This window comes from Myotis myotis, unplaced genomic scaffold (assembly GCF_014108235.1).
Source record: "Myotis myotis isolate mMyoMyo1 unplaced genomic scaffold, mMyoMyo1.p scaffold_m19_p_8, whole genome shotgun sequence".
Classification (NCBI taxonomy): domain Eukaryota; kingdom Metazoa; phylum Chordata; class Mammalia; order Chiroptera; family Vespertilionidae; genus Myotis; species Myotis myotis.
In genome coordinates, this window is record NW_023416390.1 from 9,943,706 (window position 1) to 9,962,694 (window position 18,989).

Below are 18,989 nucleotides of genomic sequence, written 5' to 3' on the forward strand. Positions count from 1 at the left end.
ACTTCCAAATGATACAGAAGATTTCTAGAGCTTGTAGTAAAAGTCAGTATCAGAGAGAAAAGGAAAGTGACATCTCCTAGTAGAAACATACATAATTTGCTAATGTATTTTCTAACAACAAAATCACTTATATTTCATATCACTTCACAAATGTTAGACAACCCAGGAAAGAACAGTCTCTTTCTCTTTGTACATGAGACAGTTTTTGGTGCAATCAGGGATGCTAAACTCTTATATATGGCCTGTATATATCCTTTGCCAACTTGCTTTTTTTCACTCAATATTATGTACATGAGATGTATTCATGTTGATGAACATAGATCTAGTTCATTCATTTTTACTAGGGGATAGTATTCCATTGTATAAATAAACCACAGTTTATACATTTCCCTACTGAAGTACAGCTGAATTGTTCTACTTTATTGCCATTTTATGAGCTGCTATAATCATCTTTGCTACATGTTATTTGGGCAATTGCCCCAAGTTTAGTTAACATTTTGGCTCAATCAGGTTGAGGAATGAAAGTTCACCCAGATGCCAATGTTAGGTCTAACTGTTACCAGAGAAGTTAGTGGCTCCAATTTCCCCATCACTGGTGAGAGTGGGCTGGCTCTTGCAATACATCTGTAGAAAAAGACGTTTCTAAGACTCGCCTGGGAGGACAATGGCTTTTATTGGCCTGGAATTATGTTTCTCGGGTTGCAAAGGCCCATGTCCCTTAACCCAGTCCTGAAACAGGTGCAGCGGGAGGTCCAGTAGTGTCACATGGACGAATGCTGGAGAGCAACCCCTACCACGGGAGAGCCAGGAGCCTAGCACAGGAGAGAGAGAACCAAGAGCCAAGCGCCAAGAGAGAATTCCCTTTGTTCAGAAGTTTAAATATTCAGGTTTCACTGTCCCCCGCCTTGCAGGGGCCACACCTATTCTGGCCAATTTACCTGTTCCCAGGTATGATTGACAGACAGGTAAGCACCTTCCCATATCACTCAGACCTTATTGGGCATGTATCTAAACTGCCTTTGTCCAATCCCTTCCCCCATCAATCAAGACTTAGAGTGTTAAATTGTCAAAGCTGTATAAATGGCATGCCTATATTATCTGGTCTTCCCTTTACTCCTTCCTTTCCTGTTAAATAATAACCAGGTTATTATAACTGTATCATAACTACTACCTTCCTAATATAGAGGTCATGTGAACTGTATGATGATTCAGAAAAAAAAAATTAAATAATGTGATCATTAAGGGAAACATGAGATGATCAATTTGTGGAATTAATGAGACTAAAGCTGATCTTCTCTCTAAGCATAATTCACAAACAGCCCCATAGGAGATGAGAGAATTATCCTTTTTTTTTTTTTCACAAAAGAACTCTACAATAAAAAAATGAACTCTACCCCTGGCTGGCATGGCTCATCTGGTCGGAGCATCATCCCATACACCAAAAGGTTGCAGGCGGGTTCAATCCCCAGTCAGGGCGCATTGAAGTTTTCTCTCTCTCTCTTTCTCTCCCTTCCTCTCTCTCTAAAAATCAACAAACATATCCTAGGGTGAGGATTAAAAACAAACAAACACAAAACAATGTAAAGACACCACTATTACATATATAAACATACATATATAAACAGGTGATGAGGATAGGAAAATAAATGCAATACTAAACAGCTCCAAATCATAGTTTATTGCTACTTTATTTGTGGTTACCATTCATTTTCTTTTTTTAAAAATATATTTTATTGATTTTTTACAGAGAGGAAGGGAGAGGGATAGAGTTAGAAACATCGATGAGAGAGAAACATTGGTCAGCTGCCTCCTGCACGCCCCCTACTGAGGGTGTGCCCGCAACCAAGGTACATGCCCTTGACCAGAATTGAACCTGGGACCCTTCAGTCTGCAGGCTGACGCTCTATACACTGAGCCAAACCGGTTAGGGCGTTACCATTCATTTTCTTAAGGACTGATACCCTATAAAATCTACTACTCTCTTATTACTGATGACTGAATTGTTTGATCATCAATAAAGAAGAGTTAAAAGAAAAATATGTTTTAAAAAATCTCCATACCAGAAAAATCTGTATCCCTAATACAGTTGGAATATGTGGCAGATTTAACTCCGTAAAGTTATAAAAACCACTAAATGATTTAGAAGTCATTAAAATCCTCACAGCATTCCTGAGTGTCTGAGAGAGGGACACAACCTCACACTACTACATCAAAGCAAGCCTTTCACACCAGCTCAAAAACCACCACTCTTACATCCCTTCCTATTTTTTAACTCACACCTTACATAGTCTCACATTCATACAGAATTATACAAAGCCGGTCATATACTTTGGAAATAATCTTAAAATGGACCCAGCAATATTACATTACACCCGTGTCTTTTCATGAAAAGACAGACGATTAATAGTAATCTTTCCAACCAAATACACAAAAACTAAAATCAGGTATCAGGAGTGTTTTTACTAGTAATAAACCCGTTGCTTCTTTAACAGTCAAACTGTTCAGTGTTTAAAATCACAATCTAAGTTGCGAAAGGCTGAGCTCTGGAGAAAAGGGATTCCAGTTAACAATGCTTAAATCTTTTTTTTTAAAGGCTTATATAATGCCACTCGAGTCCCCACCGCCCCCCAAAAAGCCTGTTTAGTACTTTACTTTCTTCATCATTATCTTTTTAAATGTTAATATTGTGAAACAGCTTGAACTTTTTTGCTATAGTTATAAGCCTTGAATCTGTCAACAGTAATCACAGTTTGAGAACTAAGTATTAAATTTAAACTAGGTATAGACTCCATCAGCATCTTTAGATGCCCTTATAGATTCCAAAGTTACTACAGACAATCCTGAAATCATATCTTCTCTAACTATAAGCCTATGTATCATAAAATTATCTGGGAACCATCCCTTGATTTTTGAAAGTGAATTATAGTTCTTTCCTAAAAATATTTAGTTCTCTTTGCCACCATTTAGTTAAAAAAAAAAAAAAATGTCAGTTTGGGTCATGATATAGTGGAAAAAAGAAATTATTACTTATAAAAATAGCTAGTATGTATTGAATATCTACCAGGTGCCAGGCACTGTAATAAATGAGACATGAACCATCAAATGTAAAGATACTACTCCCAGGAAGGTACTTTGACCTCCAACTGCAAGATAAAGAAAATGAGGCAGGAAAGTTAAGTAACTTTCCCAATGTAAGCGGATGTATATCCAGATCCAAATCCTAGGATCTCAACCACTCTGCTTTTGCTAATAAGATTGAAATATTGCCATTTACTGCAAAAGCAAAATTTTCACTGCTTTTAAATTCTTGAAGTATTTCATTAACCCAGAGGTGGTCACTCCAAACCATTCATAGCGATGATAAACTGAAAAGGAATATTGGGCCAATAAGTTTGCTGAATGTTTATACCCGTTCATCATAATAAACACACAACCGAAAGCCTTTTCAAGCACAGTCACAGCCGCCCACACATGTACAGAGCGACAGACGAAGGATATGCCCCGGAGCTCTTTCCACCCGGACCCCGAACGGGAACACAGTCCCTGGGACCGGAGGGTGCGCTTCCCCTTCCCTCGGCACCGAAGGCCTCCCTCCCGCGCGGGAGTCAGCACCGCTCTTCTGCCAGCAAAGAGCTGTGTCCCGAGCAGCACCCCCGCCAGCGCCGGGGCTACTGCCTCCCACAGCCCCTGCTCACGCCCCGGCGTCGCAGCTCCAAAGAACTTACCGCCCTCGGGCAGATCGTTTTACACACGAGAGGACTTGGCTGAACTACTAATGCTTCATATCAAAGTCGTTTTCTTTGTCCGAACCCGCCTTTTCGAGCCGCCCAAACCCTCGATCCCCTCTCCGCGGCGATTCCGGGGCAACCCCCAGGTTCGCGGCCAGCGCCCCGGGATTTCAGCGCAGCGCTAGGAGTGAGCATTCATAGAGCCTCATGAATGAATGGGGGGACGCAGCGTGGGTGGAGCCGGGAAGAGGGGGGATCGTGAAGGCATGTCACGCGGCTGAGCCCACCGCAGGGGCGCCCCGTCCGGGGAGGGAGGAAAGGTGGCGACTGGAAGAACCCGGGGCCCGGGCGCAGCGGCGCAGTGGGTCGGGTGCCGGCTTGGGAAGCCGCGAGCGCTGTCTCTGCGGGTCCCCGCAGCGCGATCGCGGTCCCGACCCGCGCCCCCGCCTCCCGCCTCCCGGAGGCCCGGGCCAACCCGCCCTCAGAAGCCGAGGCGGCCCGGGGACGCGCGCCGACTCACCTGACGCTCTACCGGCGGCACCGCGGTCTGCATCCCCTGCGAGCTTGCAGCCCAACAACACCGCGAGATCAGCTGATTCACGGGGGGCGGGGCCTCCGGCGGCCGCGGACCAATAGGCGACGAGGGAGAGGGAAGTAGGCGGAGTCAGATGCCAACGGTGGCTGGTAGGGATCAAAATTACTCAAGAGGCATTGGGCACTGAGGGCAAAAACCTCCGAAGGACGGCCCCTCCCTTACCATGGGGCGGGGCCACCGGTCTGAGGCCGATGACGTAACTTGGAGCCGCGGGGGCCCACCACCCCGGTGCTGCCGCTGGGGAAGCTGCTGATGGCAGAGAGGTTGGTAGCTGCAGTCATTGTGTGACCGTCTCAAACGGCAAGAATCAGAAGGGTAAGTTTGCTGCTCTTTACAGCGAAAAGGCTAAAATATCTGCAAAGCGCTTCTATGGACTGGACCCCAATGGTAGTCGCTTCCGCCCCCCGCGAATGACGTCATCGCCCGAGGCGCGGGCTGGCCCTGGCGTCCACGTTTTTCCCTGCTTAGCTGCAACCCCAAAGGGTGGAGGAGGGTGGGAGGGAATGGATTGGGCTCTCCTACGATTCCCACAAGGTACCCCGCTATCCAATATGAGTAAAACCCGTTTGCCTACCGCAGCCACAGCCCCATTCGGACTCAGCTCGCGCCCAAGATCCCCACGAAGATTTTCGGGAGCCGCGAACGCGCGGAGGCTCCCTCTGCCGAGAGGTTGCGTGCCTTCCTGAGCCTGCAACCTTGTGTCTGGACCACCGACGGCAGATGTGCAGTTAAGGCCTGGAGCTCCTGGCAGACATGGTCTATCACGTCGTTCACTCAGTTGTCGTCTTGGTCCTCCGCCCACCTGCAAACCCGTGAGCCTGCAGCAGTTGAACCAACCTTGCCCTTCCGGCACCACTGCTGGACACCACGTAACCTGTGAACTGGCACCAGTGCAAACCAGCGTGTCCACCTTCAGTCAGCACTTCCATGGGACCGGGCGACCTTGCTAAGCCTGAAACAGTCTTTTCCAAATTGCTACTCAGATATTCTGCTATTCCCAGTCCCCTACTATTCCCAACCCTCACTCTCCTAATTTGTTACTGAATTCTACCCACCCCATCCCTTTGGTAAGAATGAAAAACTTTGCCTCCTACATTTCTGAAGAAAATGAGACCGCTGGGAAGGAATTTCCTTAACGCCCACCAGCCACTATGACAGAACCTACCTGCAGCCCTTCCTTTCCTTCTCAGAGGAGGTGTTCTGTCCTCTCAAGGTTAATCCAGCCGCTTGAACCCCGAATCCCTTCCAATCCCTTTAGAGACTTTTCTCTTTTGTGTATTTTCTATCTCCGCCTCTCTCTTACTCGTATTTTTCAGTATATGAGCCTGTTCCTGCCTATCCCATCTTTTAATTTCTTTTTCCTCTGTCCTCATTTCTTTAGCAACCTCCTTTTCTTTCCCACTCTTTCCTATCCCTTTTTATAGTCTCTACTTTTTCAGGTCTTCCGACACCAGTAGTCACCTCTTACTTTTGGAATCTAATGATTCAGTTTAAGAATGAAAACATTTTATGCAGCCATTTAAGTGAAAGAACAAATCTATCTGTATTGATATGGAATGATCTGGAAGTTAGATTAAGAGAAAAAATACTAGGAGAGAGAGAGAGAGGGGTGTCCTCTGAAAGGACACATTAAAATGTGACTAGCCCTGGCTGGGTAGCTCAATTGGTTAGAGTGTGGTCTTGAGACACCAAGGTTGTAGGTTTGATCCCTGGTCAGGGCACATATAAGAGGCAACTAATGAATGCGTAAATAAATATATAGAATAACAAATTGATGTTTCTGCCCTAGCCAGTTTGGTTCAGTGGATAAAGCATTGGCCTGCAGACTGGAGGGTCCCAGGTTCGATTGTGGTCAAGGGCACATACCCAGGTTGTGGGCTCGATCCCCAGTAGGGGACATGCAGGAGGAAGCTGATCAATGATTATCTCTCATTATTGATGTTTCTATCTCTTTCTCCCTCCTTCTTCCTCTCTGAAGTCAATGAAAAATATATTTTAAAGCTCCAGTCCAGCCTTCACAAGATGCTGCACGCCGGCGGGAGGTTTGGAGCCTCCAGAACTGTGTGCGCGGGTGGAACTTCAGGAACCTGGGGGCTGTAGGATGCAGGGTCCCGGGAGCTGAGGCCTTTAAGAAGATCCTGAAACTTCCTGCCTCAGTTTCCCCATCTGTAGAATGAAATAATAGTGCCTGTGGCATAAAGATGTTGTGAGGAATAAATGATTGACTCCAAAGTCCAACAGTACCTGGTACAGAAAAAGCATTCAGAATATAGCCATTGAAAGGTTTAAAAGCATTGAATCAATTTGTATTCCAAAATTGGACCAACACAAAGACTTGATGTTGTGGAATTGGGAGCAAACCAGCAATGTCATCTAATGAACAAGAAAGAGTCATGTGTTATAATGGTGAAGTCCTTGTTTTTCAGTTGTCTAAAGGAAATTTTGCAGATAAAGGGCCTGCAGAAATACCCATTTTACATGTCAGAAGAATGGTATTTGACAGAGAAACAAGTGCATTTGTTCAGAAGTCCACTGGATTCTTTAGCATAAAGGAAGAAAACTCTGATTTAAAAATCTTGTGTTGCAACTGTGTATCAGATTTCAGAACTGGAATGAACCTCCCTTATATTATGATACAATGCAATGAAAAGAATAATGTTTTCAAATATTTTCTACTGTTTCTTCACAGTACCAATAAATTTGAAAAACGTTTGAATTTTAGACTAGCCCATGAGTTGAAGGATGGCCTAGGGGTCTTTAACGGGCCTTTAATTATATGGAAACATGTTAAAACATTCTTCTATCTCTCTCCCCAGACTAGCAAAGTTATTACTGTGTCCATTAACTTTTCCTCTATTGAGTGGGCAGGAGAGATTGAAAATCTAGGTATGGTTTTATTAGGACAAAAGAAATGTTATTTATCTGAGGAGGAAAGCACCTCAGAGCCTTCAAAATCAGATTATGCAACTTGGAACACCAGATTTTGTGTATGCTTGCTTGAAAGTGAAGAAGTAATAAGTGATACATATATTATCCCTCCTGCTTATAGCAGTGTGATAACTTGTGTGCATGTCTGTGCAACTGAGTTTGTCAACAACAAGCTAAGAATGTCTTTGATTGCCCTTACTCGGAGGAATCAGCTGATTTCATTCCAGAATGGGACTCCTAAAAGTGTGTGCCAGCTTCCATTTGAAGATCCTTGTGCAGTACAAATTATGGATTCAGGCGAAGACCGCCTTCTCATTGTGTTTTTCAGGTCCAGTGCTTGTGGTGTTTGGGAAAAGAACTTCCAGGTTGCTGCTGAGTGGGAGCAAATTAGCTCAGTACTCATAGATGACTTTATTGGAACGGGGACAGAACAAGTACTGCTACTTTTAAAGGACTCCTTAAATTCAGATTGCCTGAGTTCATTTAAAATAACAGATCTTGACAACATAAACTATTCAAGTCAAACATTGGATTGCAATAAAGATGACGTATTTGAAGACAAAGAAGATAATCGTTATTTGGTGATTCCAGCTCTGGAAAGAAGAGTGAAAGTTGGCTTGGCTTCTATTCAGGAAGTTCAGCAGCATCTTTTGCTTAAGGAAAAGGTTATCTTAAAAACTTACAAAGCTTTAATGAACTTGCTTCAAGGAAAAGAATGTAGCACATCAATTGCAGAGGAGGAATGTCTTGTAACTCTTTGTGGTGAAGAAGAAAATCCTGTTCATACTTGTGATACGAACTTATCAGGCAATTCTCAAGTTTCAAAACAGCTAGTAGAGAAGACATGGTATCGTGTAATAGATGATAGTTTGGTTGTTGGAGTGAAAACCACATCTGCTTTGAAGCTGCCTCTCAGCCAGGTGACTTTATCGTTGGTAATGGATGAACCCCATAGCTCCAGCTTTCGGCTTATTAAGTGTCAAAACAGGGTGATCAAGTTGAGTAGGGACTCTTTTTCAGCACCCTGCTCAGTGCCATATGAAAAAGGCCCAGAGGCAAAAAGAATCAAATTGACTGTTGATAGTGAGGAAGAGGAAGAAGAGAGGTTTGTTGGTGGACAATATTCTGAGAAAGAGTGTGTTCAGATAGTTACTGCCGTAACAGCTCTTTCGCCACTTTTAGCATTCAGTCAGGTATGTTGCATTGTGCTGCTGCAAATTAGGGAGAGAGAAAATGGTAACTCTTCTGAACATCGTTTTTTTCCATGTGGCAGACTTTTTCTAAGTCTAGAAGATTTTTCAAGTGGGAAATACCTAGTGACCTTTCCAAAGAAACCTATAGAACAAATGGAAGATCTCTTTGCACTTCTTGCAACATTGCAAAAAACTTGCTTCCAAATTACATCAGCCAGATATGCCCTGACTTCAATGAGGACATGGCTCTTGGAACACATGAAATGTGAAGTAATTAAAAAATTTCCAGAAATTTGCTTTTGCAAAGGGTCAGAAAATTTGTATGGGACGCTCTTCCACTGGCAACAAAGGACACCATTTGAAGGGATTTTAATAATCTATTCCAGGAATCAATCAGTTTTGTTTCAGTGCCTTCATAATCTCACCAGAGTTCTCCCTATAAACTGTTTCTTGAAAAATGTAAAATCAGGAAGTGAGGATTTCCTAAGTGATCATTTGGCATTAACTTTGGAGAAGGAATTGGTTATCCTTGGTTCTCTTTCTTCTGCCTTAGTTAAGGTTGAAAACAACTTGGTGCAGAGCTATGAAGCAAGCAAAGAAAATAGTAGTGGTGTTCTGACTGTTTTATCGGACAGCAAAGAAACCATCCAGCCCTGCAGAGGAGAACTTCAGAGAGAAAAGCAAACGTTGGGGATGGACCTAAAAGTGAGTGGTGCCCTTTATAGAGAACTGACTTTGCAATTAGCTGAGGTTCAGCTGAAATCAGACCTTACTGCACAGAAATTGAGTGGTCAGTAATTATAATCTCAATCTGGTTATATTTTAAAATATTTTCCCTGCCAGAATAGTTTGGCTTCACTTTGTTTTATTTCACATTATATGCCTCCTTTGTAAAAATTAAAAGTGAGGCTTTTTGTAGAATCAGGTTTTGGTGATGCACAAAATATCAAGCCTTAGAGCAGCACTTCTTGAACTGGGGCCATTTTGCCTCCCTCCAACCTTCTCCCCCCTTTCCTCACCTTCCCTGCCCAGGAGCATTTATCTTGTTTGGAGACTACTTTTTTTTAATTGTCAAAAGGAGTGGACAGTGGGGAGGCTGATGCAGGGGTGCTATTCACATCTGGTAGGTAGGAGCCAGGGATTCTGCTAAATATCCCAGTGTGCACTGATGAACCCCCCCCTAGAAAGAATGATTCTTGCCCGGCTGGTGTGGCTCAGTGGTTGAGCGTCAACCTATGAACCAGGAGGTCGGGGTTCAATTCCGATCAGGGCACATGCCCAGGTTGTGGGCTCGATCCCCAGTGTGGGGCGTGCAGAAGGCAGCCAATCCATGATTCTCTCTCATCATTGATGTTTCTATTTCTCGTTCCCTCTTCCTCTCTGAAATCAGTAAAAATATATTGAAAAAAAAAAAGAATTATCCATCCCGTAATCCCAAGGTTGAGAAATCCTGCCTTAGAGTTACCACTTGAGAGAAGACAGAAGTGCTTTAACAGTATTTTGCTCGAAATCCTTTTTTAAAACTTAAATAGTTCTTTTATTGTATTCTGCTTAATAAAATCTAGCTTATGTGAATTAAAAAAAAATGGATGTTCCTGTTTCTTGCTCTAAAAAATAAAAAAATAAAAACTTTTAAAAAGGTGACTAATGCCAAGGAGAATTGGGAACAGAAGTGGAAGGAAAACTCACTTTTTACTCTATGCAATATTGCACTGTTTGAACTTGTAACTTTACAAATAGAGTTTGAATATACTTTTTACTTATTTTTTGAAACATGAAAAAAGTGTGTAGTCTTATCTTCTTTCCCCTCTTAGTCTTCTAGATTTCTGGGACACACTCCTGGGTTTTCCTCCTACTCTTTCAGATCTTTTCAGACTCTTTCACTTGTCCCTAAAATTCTCGGATTAAATAAACATTTATTCCATGCGTATACTGTGCTGGGCACTGTTCTAGGCCCGTGGTCAGCAAACTGCGGTTCGCGAGCCACATGTGGCTTTTTGGCCCCTTGAGTGTGGCTCTTCCACAAAATACCATGTGCGGGCGCACGTACAGTGCGATTGAAACTTCGTGGCCCATGCACAGAAGTCGGTTTTCGGCCTGGGCGAGTCTATTTTGAAGAAGTACTGTTGATATTTGGCTCTGTTGACTGATGCGTTTGCCGACCACTGTTCTAGGCACTAGGGAGACATGATAATGAAAAGAAACAGGCAGGAGTTCCTGTTCTCACAGAGCTTGCACTCTGCTGGTGTGGAAGACAGTTGGTGCCATCGGTTCCTCCCTTCATGTATGCTAAATGCCACTCTGCAAGTGATGGAATCTATTTCTTCCCCTGATCATGGGCTAGACTTGTGATTTTTTTTGTAACTAATTGAATGTGGCAGAAATGAAGTTCTGGGACTTCTGAATTAATTCCTTAACTAAACTGGCAGCTTCCAGATCTCCCTCGGAGAAGCCAGCTGCCACCCTAAAGAAGCTTCAGCAATACCACAGATTGATAAGGAAAGTGTAGAGATAAGCCGCGTGGAAGCCTGGCATTCAGGTGCCAGAATGCGAGTGAAATCCTCAAGTTCCTTCCAGGTCAGCCCAGTTCCTGGCCACGTGCAGCCGAATGACTGACACCAGCTAATGCCAGTGGTGCAGAGCAGCTTCACCAAGACCTGCCTGAATTCCTGACTGACGCTGGTCCTAGTTCCAGTCTTCTGACTGATGATCCACTGGAGGGATTGAGGAGGGATTCTCCCACCTTTTTGTTCTTAAAAGTCAGAAAACGAGGATCCTTCTGGACTCAACGGTCAAAAGCATTGAATGCCCTGGAACAATCCAGGAGTGAGTGTGTGAATGTGTGTCTGTGTGAGTGAGTGTGTGTGTGTGTGTGTGTGTGGAGGGGGATGGGGTGCAGCCTGTGGAAGGTAATGATAGTTAGCCTAATTTTGATAATATTGCAATACAATATATTATTTGCAAAATGCTTCACATGTGTATTTTATCCTTAAAACAACTCCACGATGGGTATAATTATTCCTAAAATACACGTGAAGAAACTGAAGCCCACTGACTTTTCCAGGGTAACCCAACTACTCTAAGTGGCAGAGGGACCCATGCCCAGGTCTCCAAATCCAGATCTCCAAACTCCAAATTCTCATTCCACCACCCCCCGCCCGCCCTACACACTCACACGTGAACTCCCACTGGATCAAGGTGGTGAATAGAGAATTCAGGACTAAGATAAAAAGTAGGGTTCAAAAAGGACATGATGGAGAATAACAGAAGTAACAGGCTCAGTGAAGGCTGGCATTTGAAACTAAGATTCGTGGAGGGCAGTGTACAGGGATGTGCTCAAAGTGGGTCATAACAACAAGACGTAAACACTGGCTCTAGGCCCCCATCCTCCATGCATGTGTATATGTGTGGGGTAGGGGTAGCTTCACACACGTATAAATGCTATTTACTTTAACAGCCATTTATTAGGAGTCTGAAAGGAGCATAGGATAAAGTTCATACTCTCAAAGAATGCATTTACTAACGTGTTAGGAAAACAGTGAAATCAGTCCTTAGAAAACAGTTCAGACAATCAATGATCTGGGAGCTCAGCCTTTCAGGAGAGGGGGTAGTGGTGGGGAGAACCAGAGAGGTAAGGAAAGGTTCAGAGCAAAGATGGAACCTACGCTAGGCCTTGAAGGAGGGGTAGAGACCGCCAAGGGAAGAGCATGTCAGATGAGAAACAGTGAGTTGGACAGCGTGTTGGACAGTGAGGCTACTGGTGTGGCTGCCGTGACCTGTAGGTGGATGACTGGGGAATTGTGATGGGCGGGGCAGGGTAAAGTCAGGTTGTCAGAGCCAAGCCCAGGAATTTAGACTGATTCCATTGGGTGTGTGTGTGGGGGGGGGAGCGCGGGGGGGGGGGGGGTGTGTCTTTGAGGATATTTAACCAGAAATGATCAAAAGGGTATTTTAAAAGTATACCGCAGAAAGATATTCTGGGCTTTTAAAGTAAAGTTGTAGTCTGTGTATCGCATTCTACCTAACCATTAAAATAGAGGCTGTGTGTACGTGTGTGTGAGACTTTTTATTCTTACTGAATTAGATTACATCTCTTTCTATCCCAAATTAAACAGGGGAGTTTAAACAACTTAGACCTTTGTTTTCAAAAATGGATGCTGAGATTCAGAGTGGTTGAGATTTTAGAACAGGGGCACCCAACTCTCGTTGACATCTGGGAGCACTTTACTATGTGGCTGAACTTCATGCAAGAAGATAATGAACCAAATGAGGAGCAAAGACCTGCTGGTGGCATGTTGTAATTTTGGGGAATGATTTAAATAGAAATGCTTCTACTCATCTCATACCAACAGTAATTAGTGGATTGAATGACTAATCACCAGATGTAGGTAAGCAAATGCTGACTTATTTTTAGACTGGAAGCATGAAGCTATATGAGAGTTGTTGAGACACATGCTCATAAATCCTGCATTATGACATATAAGTAACCACTGGAGCAAGCATATTTTAATAAAATGTAAATGTCTATGTATTCTTCTGTATCTGAGTTACTTTTATGTAATACTAGAGGCCCAGTTCATGAAATTGTGCGTGGGTAGGGTCCCTAGGCCTAGCCTGCGATCAGGGCTATCTTCCGCCAGTTCGCCAGTCCCCAGTCCCGTCCCGCCGACGACACCCATCTCGGTTCCCTGTGGTCCCCTGTTCGCCACCCGGGGTTCAGAGCCTCCAGGATGGGGGGAGGGACCGAGAGGTGGTCAATGCACCTCATAGTGACTGGTCAATTGGCCATTCTGGTCATTACACCATTATAGTCGCTGGCCTTTTATTATATAGGATATGCTTAATAATGTTACACTTCTCAAGCTGGGCATTACAGTCACTTTTTTTGTGGTGTGCTAAAAATAAAGAGCAGTGGTTTGGGCCACAGGGCCTCTTTTTGTGTGTGTACTACAGTATATAACATGTAAATTGTAAACATCTAAAGAAAGCATTTAGGCCCAATCTACAAAAAATAGCATCCCAAATATTTCTTTGCAAGTGAGTTTGAAACTTAGAACATGTTTTCCTATAGAAACAGTGAAGTAAATACTGTATTTATTCCTGGACTAATCTACAAATGTTATGTGATTTATGATGTTCATATAATGTGCATTTGCAATGGAAAAAACAAAGGAAGCAATACTTTTGCAATGCTTTATAATTTAAAAAGAGGAGAAGCTCTTGGTACTAAGTACTTTTTCATAGGTGCTGGTGCTTACAGAAAAGCAGGTTTTAAGGGACAAGGATGAGGAGTCCGATGGAAGTTGTAGAGCTCTGGCAGGCAGAGGGGAAGGGGTAGTTAGTGGGAAACAGCCGATCCAGCCACACTGGAGCCGGAGGCAACAAGAAAAAACATGCGCCCTATGCGTACGTGGATCAAAGTAGCTTCTCATATTTGGAATCAATAGGAAAAAGTTAATAAAAGCCTAACAGTTTGGAAAAACATCTATAAGTAAAACCCCGTGTTGCCAATCTACTCACACACCATTGTCAACCCTCATAAACCCGCCTGCCCCGCCCAGGCAGGGCTGGAGGTGGGAAGGGGGGGGGACCCCTGCAGCCACTGGGGGCAACCGACGGCTGATTGGAAACCCCTGACTGTTCCCTTTGCACAGATTATAAAACAAGCAGGAGTAGCTCGTTTTTATTTAAAATGTTGCTACTGTACTTTGTTCACCATCAATTTTTTTATTTTAAATTTAATTTTAAAATATTGCATTAAGATTATTTTTATTTGACTTGATTACCAAGGGGTGTGTGTGTGTGTGTGTGTGTCCCCTCTGCCTTACCCCAATCCAGGCACTGGTGGGAAGCAGCGAGGAAGCCCCCGGTTAAACTTTTCGCCCCTCTTCTTTCTTCCCTCCCTTCCTTCTCCCTCGCTCTCCCTCTTGCTCCTCCTCCCCTCCCCCCTTCCTATCTTTTAATTATTTTTTTAAATGGACTTTTCTTACTCTGGGTCTCCAGCTCCATCACTTTCACTGGCTGCTACTGAAGGCCCTTCCAGGGCAGGGGGCTCCTGGGGGCCCGGGGCTGGGGCAGGCAAAGGAGTTCTGAGGGGAAGAGGGCTAATCGATTTGCACAAATTTTAAAATGCTTAATTTTTAAAAAGCTGGTTAAACCCTTTAAGTTTTAGAGACCTGGGGCCACGTCTGGTTTGTCCAGCCCTAGCGACTGCTAGGCTTCAGTATGTGATAAAGGCAGTTGCAGGAATAAACGTCTGAAGTAACCGGGTGGGGGTTAAGAAGAAAGACTTTTGTAAAAGGACGCGTGTAACCTTGAGAGTTTGCCTGAGGTGGAATCACCTTGGCTGTGAGTGGCAAAGCACACAGAAAACTGAAGTGATGGGTGGTGTAGTCAGTAGTTAGAGCATCGGCCCCACATACTGAACGGTCAAGGGTTCGATTTCTGGTCAAGGGCATGTTCCTGGGTCGCAGGTTCAATCCTACTTGCGGGAGGCACTGATTGATATGTCTCTCTCACATCAATGTTTCTCTCCGCCCCCCCTCCCCCCACTCCCTTCCACCCTCTCTAGAGATAGATAGAAAGAGTATCCTCAGGTGAGGATTAACAACAACTGAGGTGAGTTGTGGTGGAGGAGAGATTTGGGGTTTGGAGGAGTCTTCTCTTAAGGAAAAAGAAGGTTGGAGGGAAGAAAGTGGATTTGTCCAGTTCTCCATCCTGGCCACCGAGTGGTGCTGTTGGCACAAGGCTGGCTGCTTTCTGGACTTGGGCTAGAAGGCGCCAGCCATCCTGGGATGGAGATGGGGAGAGGGAGCCACAGAGGGTCCTCCATACAGTTTGTGAGTATCAGAAATTTACAAGTCAGGTTTTCGTAAGTTTTGCTTATTTGTATTTATGTTCCCACAATATGTGGATATTTTAAAGCACAGTAACAAACAGTACTGAAACTCTACTGCGCCGAGAACTGTGGAATGTGCTTCAGCATGACAAAGGATGGGTTTCCACGCTGCCGCTTGGCTAGACAGAGCTAGAAACTTCAGGGCAACGTTAAAGAAAGTTCTGGGAGCATTTAATGTAGTTCATAGAAATGCGCCATGACAAATTGTTCGCAGGGGTCATTATTCTTTAGTCAGTCAGCAGCCTGAGCACGTCTGCAGTGAACTGACTGTCCCGAGTGCACCTTGACTGGGGGGCTGGTAGGAGGAGAGGCATGGAGTGGGCATGCCCCTCAGCTTCTGCTCTCAGGGGTGCGTGTTTCCTGTCGGAAAGAAAGCTCTTCCACAGGGTTTAGGATCCCATTCTGAGTACCAAGAAACAGAAACCCTGTGTGCTGCTAAGTTGATGGACCCACTGTGTGTCGGGGCAAAGGGTACTCACTGTGTGGTGAAGAGCATAGGTCCTAAAATCAATGCCAGTGGGTTCAAATTCTGACACTTGCACTCGAAGAAACTTCGGACACTCCCCAGTTTTCTCATCTCCAATTGGGGTGGTAAATAGCTATGTCGCGGAATTTAAATGAGATGATGTGTATGAAGTGCTTGCTTAGAACAGATCAAAGGAAACGGTAGCCATATGAGGTGGAACTGCCTAGGAAAGGAAGCGAGGGCCAAGAACAGGCGTGGAAACTCCCGGTGTGACTTGTTATCTCCCAGTTCTTAATTTGTCTCAAGAAGGAAGGCGAAGTAGGTTTAAAGAATGGACTTTGAAGCTGCTCTGCCTGGGCTCAAATCCTGGTTTCACCACTTCTTTCTTGTGTGGCCCTGGGCAAATTATTTAATACGTCTGACGGCGGAATTGTTATGAGAAAATTACAAGTAAGCCATGTGTTTGCCTTATTATTAGCCGCTTTTTCCCCTACCGGTAGCCAGGAGGCTTTGACTAAATATGTAGCGAGTTGCCTCCCCATGGGACCTGACTATATTTACAAATCTATTCTTTATTAAAAGAACATTAAATCACTCTTTTAAAAACCATGATGTTATGTTGAAAGTGGAAGATTAAATATAAAATTGGCGTCCTCTATTATCCGTGGGCCACCAATTCTCAGTTCAAGTCATTTCTGGAATTTTCCGTCAATGCCTTGACTCCAGAAATGAAGACAAGCAATCATACAAATGCAAAAAATAAAAAAAACACAACAGAAGACATCTGGTCTGCAGAAGCACCCTTTTATTTTATCCTGAAAATAGGGAGTCTCCCACTTTCCCTGCACCTACAGATTCCTGAAGATTCCTATATAGTTTTAGACAAAGGGTCCTTTTTAGGCACAGTGCTCAGTCTAATTGCGTTGTTTCACAAGCTAAACCATTGTGTCACAGGAACACCTTGCAATTAGATTTCTTTACCTGCCTGTGAAATGTCTCTTTTAACCTGTCATTACTTCCCAGTAGTTTCAGAGGGTGGACCTACACATATGGAATCGCTCAGCACGCTGGAGCGTTCCATCTGTAGCTCACAGTTTTGATCTACAACAGGTTTAACTACTCTTTCCAAGTGAAGGCCAGGATGTGGGGAGAGCCCGAAAGGGAGACGGAATCTAGTGTTACAGCCAGGAGCACGGAACTTCAGGCTAGAAAACTGGAACTGGGGCATTTGGCATTTCTGAGCAGAAATTTCCGAGGGCTGCAGGCATGTTCTTAAATCAGTAAGAGCTTGTGAAATTTGGAAACATGGCCATCGTGCTCCACATATTTTTTCTCGTTAGTTTTGAACCCTTGTCTTTCCCGAGGGCAGCGGAAATAGAAGGTAGCACTGGAACTTATACCACCAACTTCCTCGTGAAAACTAAGTGCAAGCACACAAACAGCACACTGACCTGCAGTGACAGTGGGATGGAAAGAAGGACCACAGATGCATGTAGTTACAACGGAGACCCAGACACCATGTGCTTGCAGTTCTGCTTACAGTCAGCAGACAGCACTGTCCGCCTGTACAGGTTTTTAGGGGAACAAGAGTTGAAAGTACTCCAGGGAGAAGAGAGACGTGATTTAAGAATCATACTCTGTAGCTGTTATTTGGGCCGAAGATGATGTCACATGAGTTTTGATGAGTGAACAGTCACTTCACTATTACTGGTTCACCTTAAATAGAATAACTAATTTCAATCTAGTCCTAATGAGAAATGAGACCAAACAGATTTTTTTTTTTCCTTTTGTGCAAATTCAATGATCAGTGTCTCCTCGTTAAATGAAATTTGGAAAATTCAGTAGTCTATACAGATATTTCTTACAGTTTGCTAGATTAGTAACCTTGGGAAGGTTACATCAGTTCTCTGAGACTCAGGACCCTCATGATTAAGTGGGGATAATAATGCTGCCTACTCACTGTCACGGGCTGGAGGATCAGCAGGAGGCTGACGCAGAGCAAGCTGTTACTGTTGATACTACTACTACTGAGATAGGCCGAGCCTCTCCTAAACAGATGGGAATGTTCTTCAGTTAGTTTTTTTTTTTAAGCCTCTCCTGGATAAGTTTAAAGTTTCTCTTCAGAGCTCTGCTCTGCACCTGCTCCAGGAGATACCAGCCAAGGGGGGAGCCTGGAAAGCAAAGAGCTCCTGTGCGCCTGCGTGAAGAGCCCCGCTCTATATAAGCCTGACCCCAGCAGCAGTTTGGGGGAGCCATGCTGTTGTTAGCCTATGCTCCCCTGGTGCATCAGGCTCACTCCCTTTCTTCTTTCTCTCCAACTTTTGGATTTGTTTTGCCTCCTCTCCTGATTTCTACCTAGAGGGGGGGCAAGACTCCCTTAGGTGGTCAAACTACTATTGTACTTTTATCTAAAGACACACACACACACACACACACACACACACACACACACACACACACATTAGAAGTAGGCAGAAATGAATATAAATAAATAATCAAAAGAGATAAATAAATAATCAAAATGTATGGATTTCATGTGAATGTGTTTTTAAGAATATTGTTTTTGCCCAGCCAGTGTGGCTCCAGTGGTTGAGTGTTGACCCAGGAACCAAGAGGTCTAGGTTCGATTCCTGGTCAGGTCACATGCCCAGGGTTTTGGACGCAGGCCCTGGTGGAGGCATGTGCAGGAGGCAGCAAATCAATGAACTTTCTCTCTATCCCTCTCCCTTCTCTCTCTAAAAATCAATAAACACATATTTTTAAAAAATAATTTTTTTCTACTTTCTTATTTAGAAAATTCTTAAATACACAAAAGTGAACCTCCATTAAACCACCATCTAGCTTAAACATTTATCAACATTTTTACTAATTTTGTTATTTATTTATTCCCAACATTATTTTTCTGGAATATTTTAAAACAAGGAAATTATATCATTCTGCCTATAAATATTTAGTATGCATTTTTAACTGTAGGATTGTCTTAAAACATAATTACCATGCAAAATTAAAAATGATTCTTAAGATCATCTAATACCATATTCAATTTTTCATATTTGTCTCAGAAATACCATTTTACAGGGCATGGTTACCAGCGGCTGGGGCATGGGGGAAATGGGGAAATATTGGTCAAAGACATGTATATATAAATTCAGATTTGCAGGATGAATAAATTCTGGAGATA

At 43.7% G+C, this 18,989-nt stretch overlaps 2 protein-coding genes across 20 annotated transcripts in view; one reads left to right on the forward strand and one right to left on the reverse strand.

Moving 5' to 3' along the window:
- ALS2 (alsin Rho guanine nucleotide exchange factor ALS2) overlaps positions 1 to 4,321 on the reverse strand; it is a 64,009-nt gene extending 59,688 nt beyond the window's left edge. For 17 of the 19 annotated variants that reach the window (XR_004969165.1, XR_004969168.1, XR_004969167.1 and 14 more), the window contains exon 1: positions 4,249 to 4,321. The gene's annotated coding sequence lies outside the window, so the exon portion shown is untranslated. Of the gene's footprint in view, positions 1 to 3,725; positions 4,220 to 4,248 lie in introns of those variants that run through there. The other 2 variants (XM_036318801.1, XM_036318790.1) reach the window with 2 other exon arrangements.
- A 2,341-nt stretch (positions 4,322 to 6,662) lies between these two features.
- Positions 6,663 to 10,365, forward strand: LOC118661466 (Fanconi anemia group B protein-like; the record flags this gene model as incomplete). The annotated part of the gene is made up of 1 exon (XM_036319568.1): positions 6,663 to 10,365. A coding segment is annotated over one exon (2,580 nt), but the record flags the coding sequence as incomplete, so codon positions are not given.
- Positions 10,366 to 18,989: the final 8,624 nt, after the last annotated feature.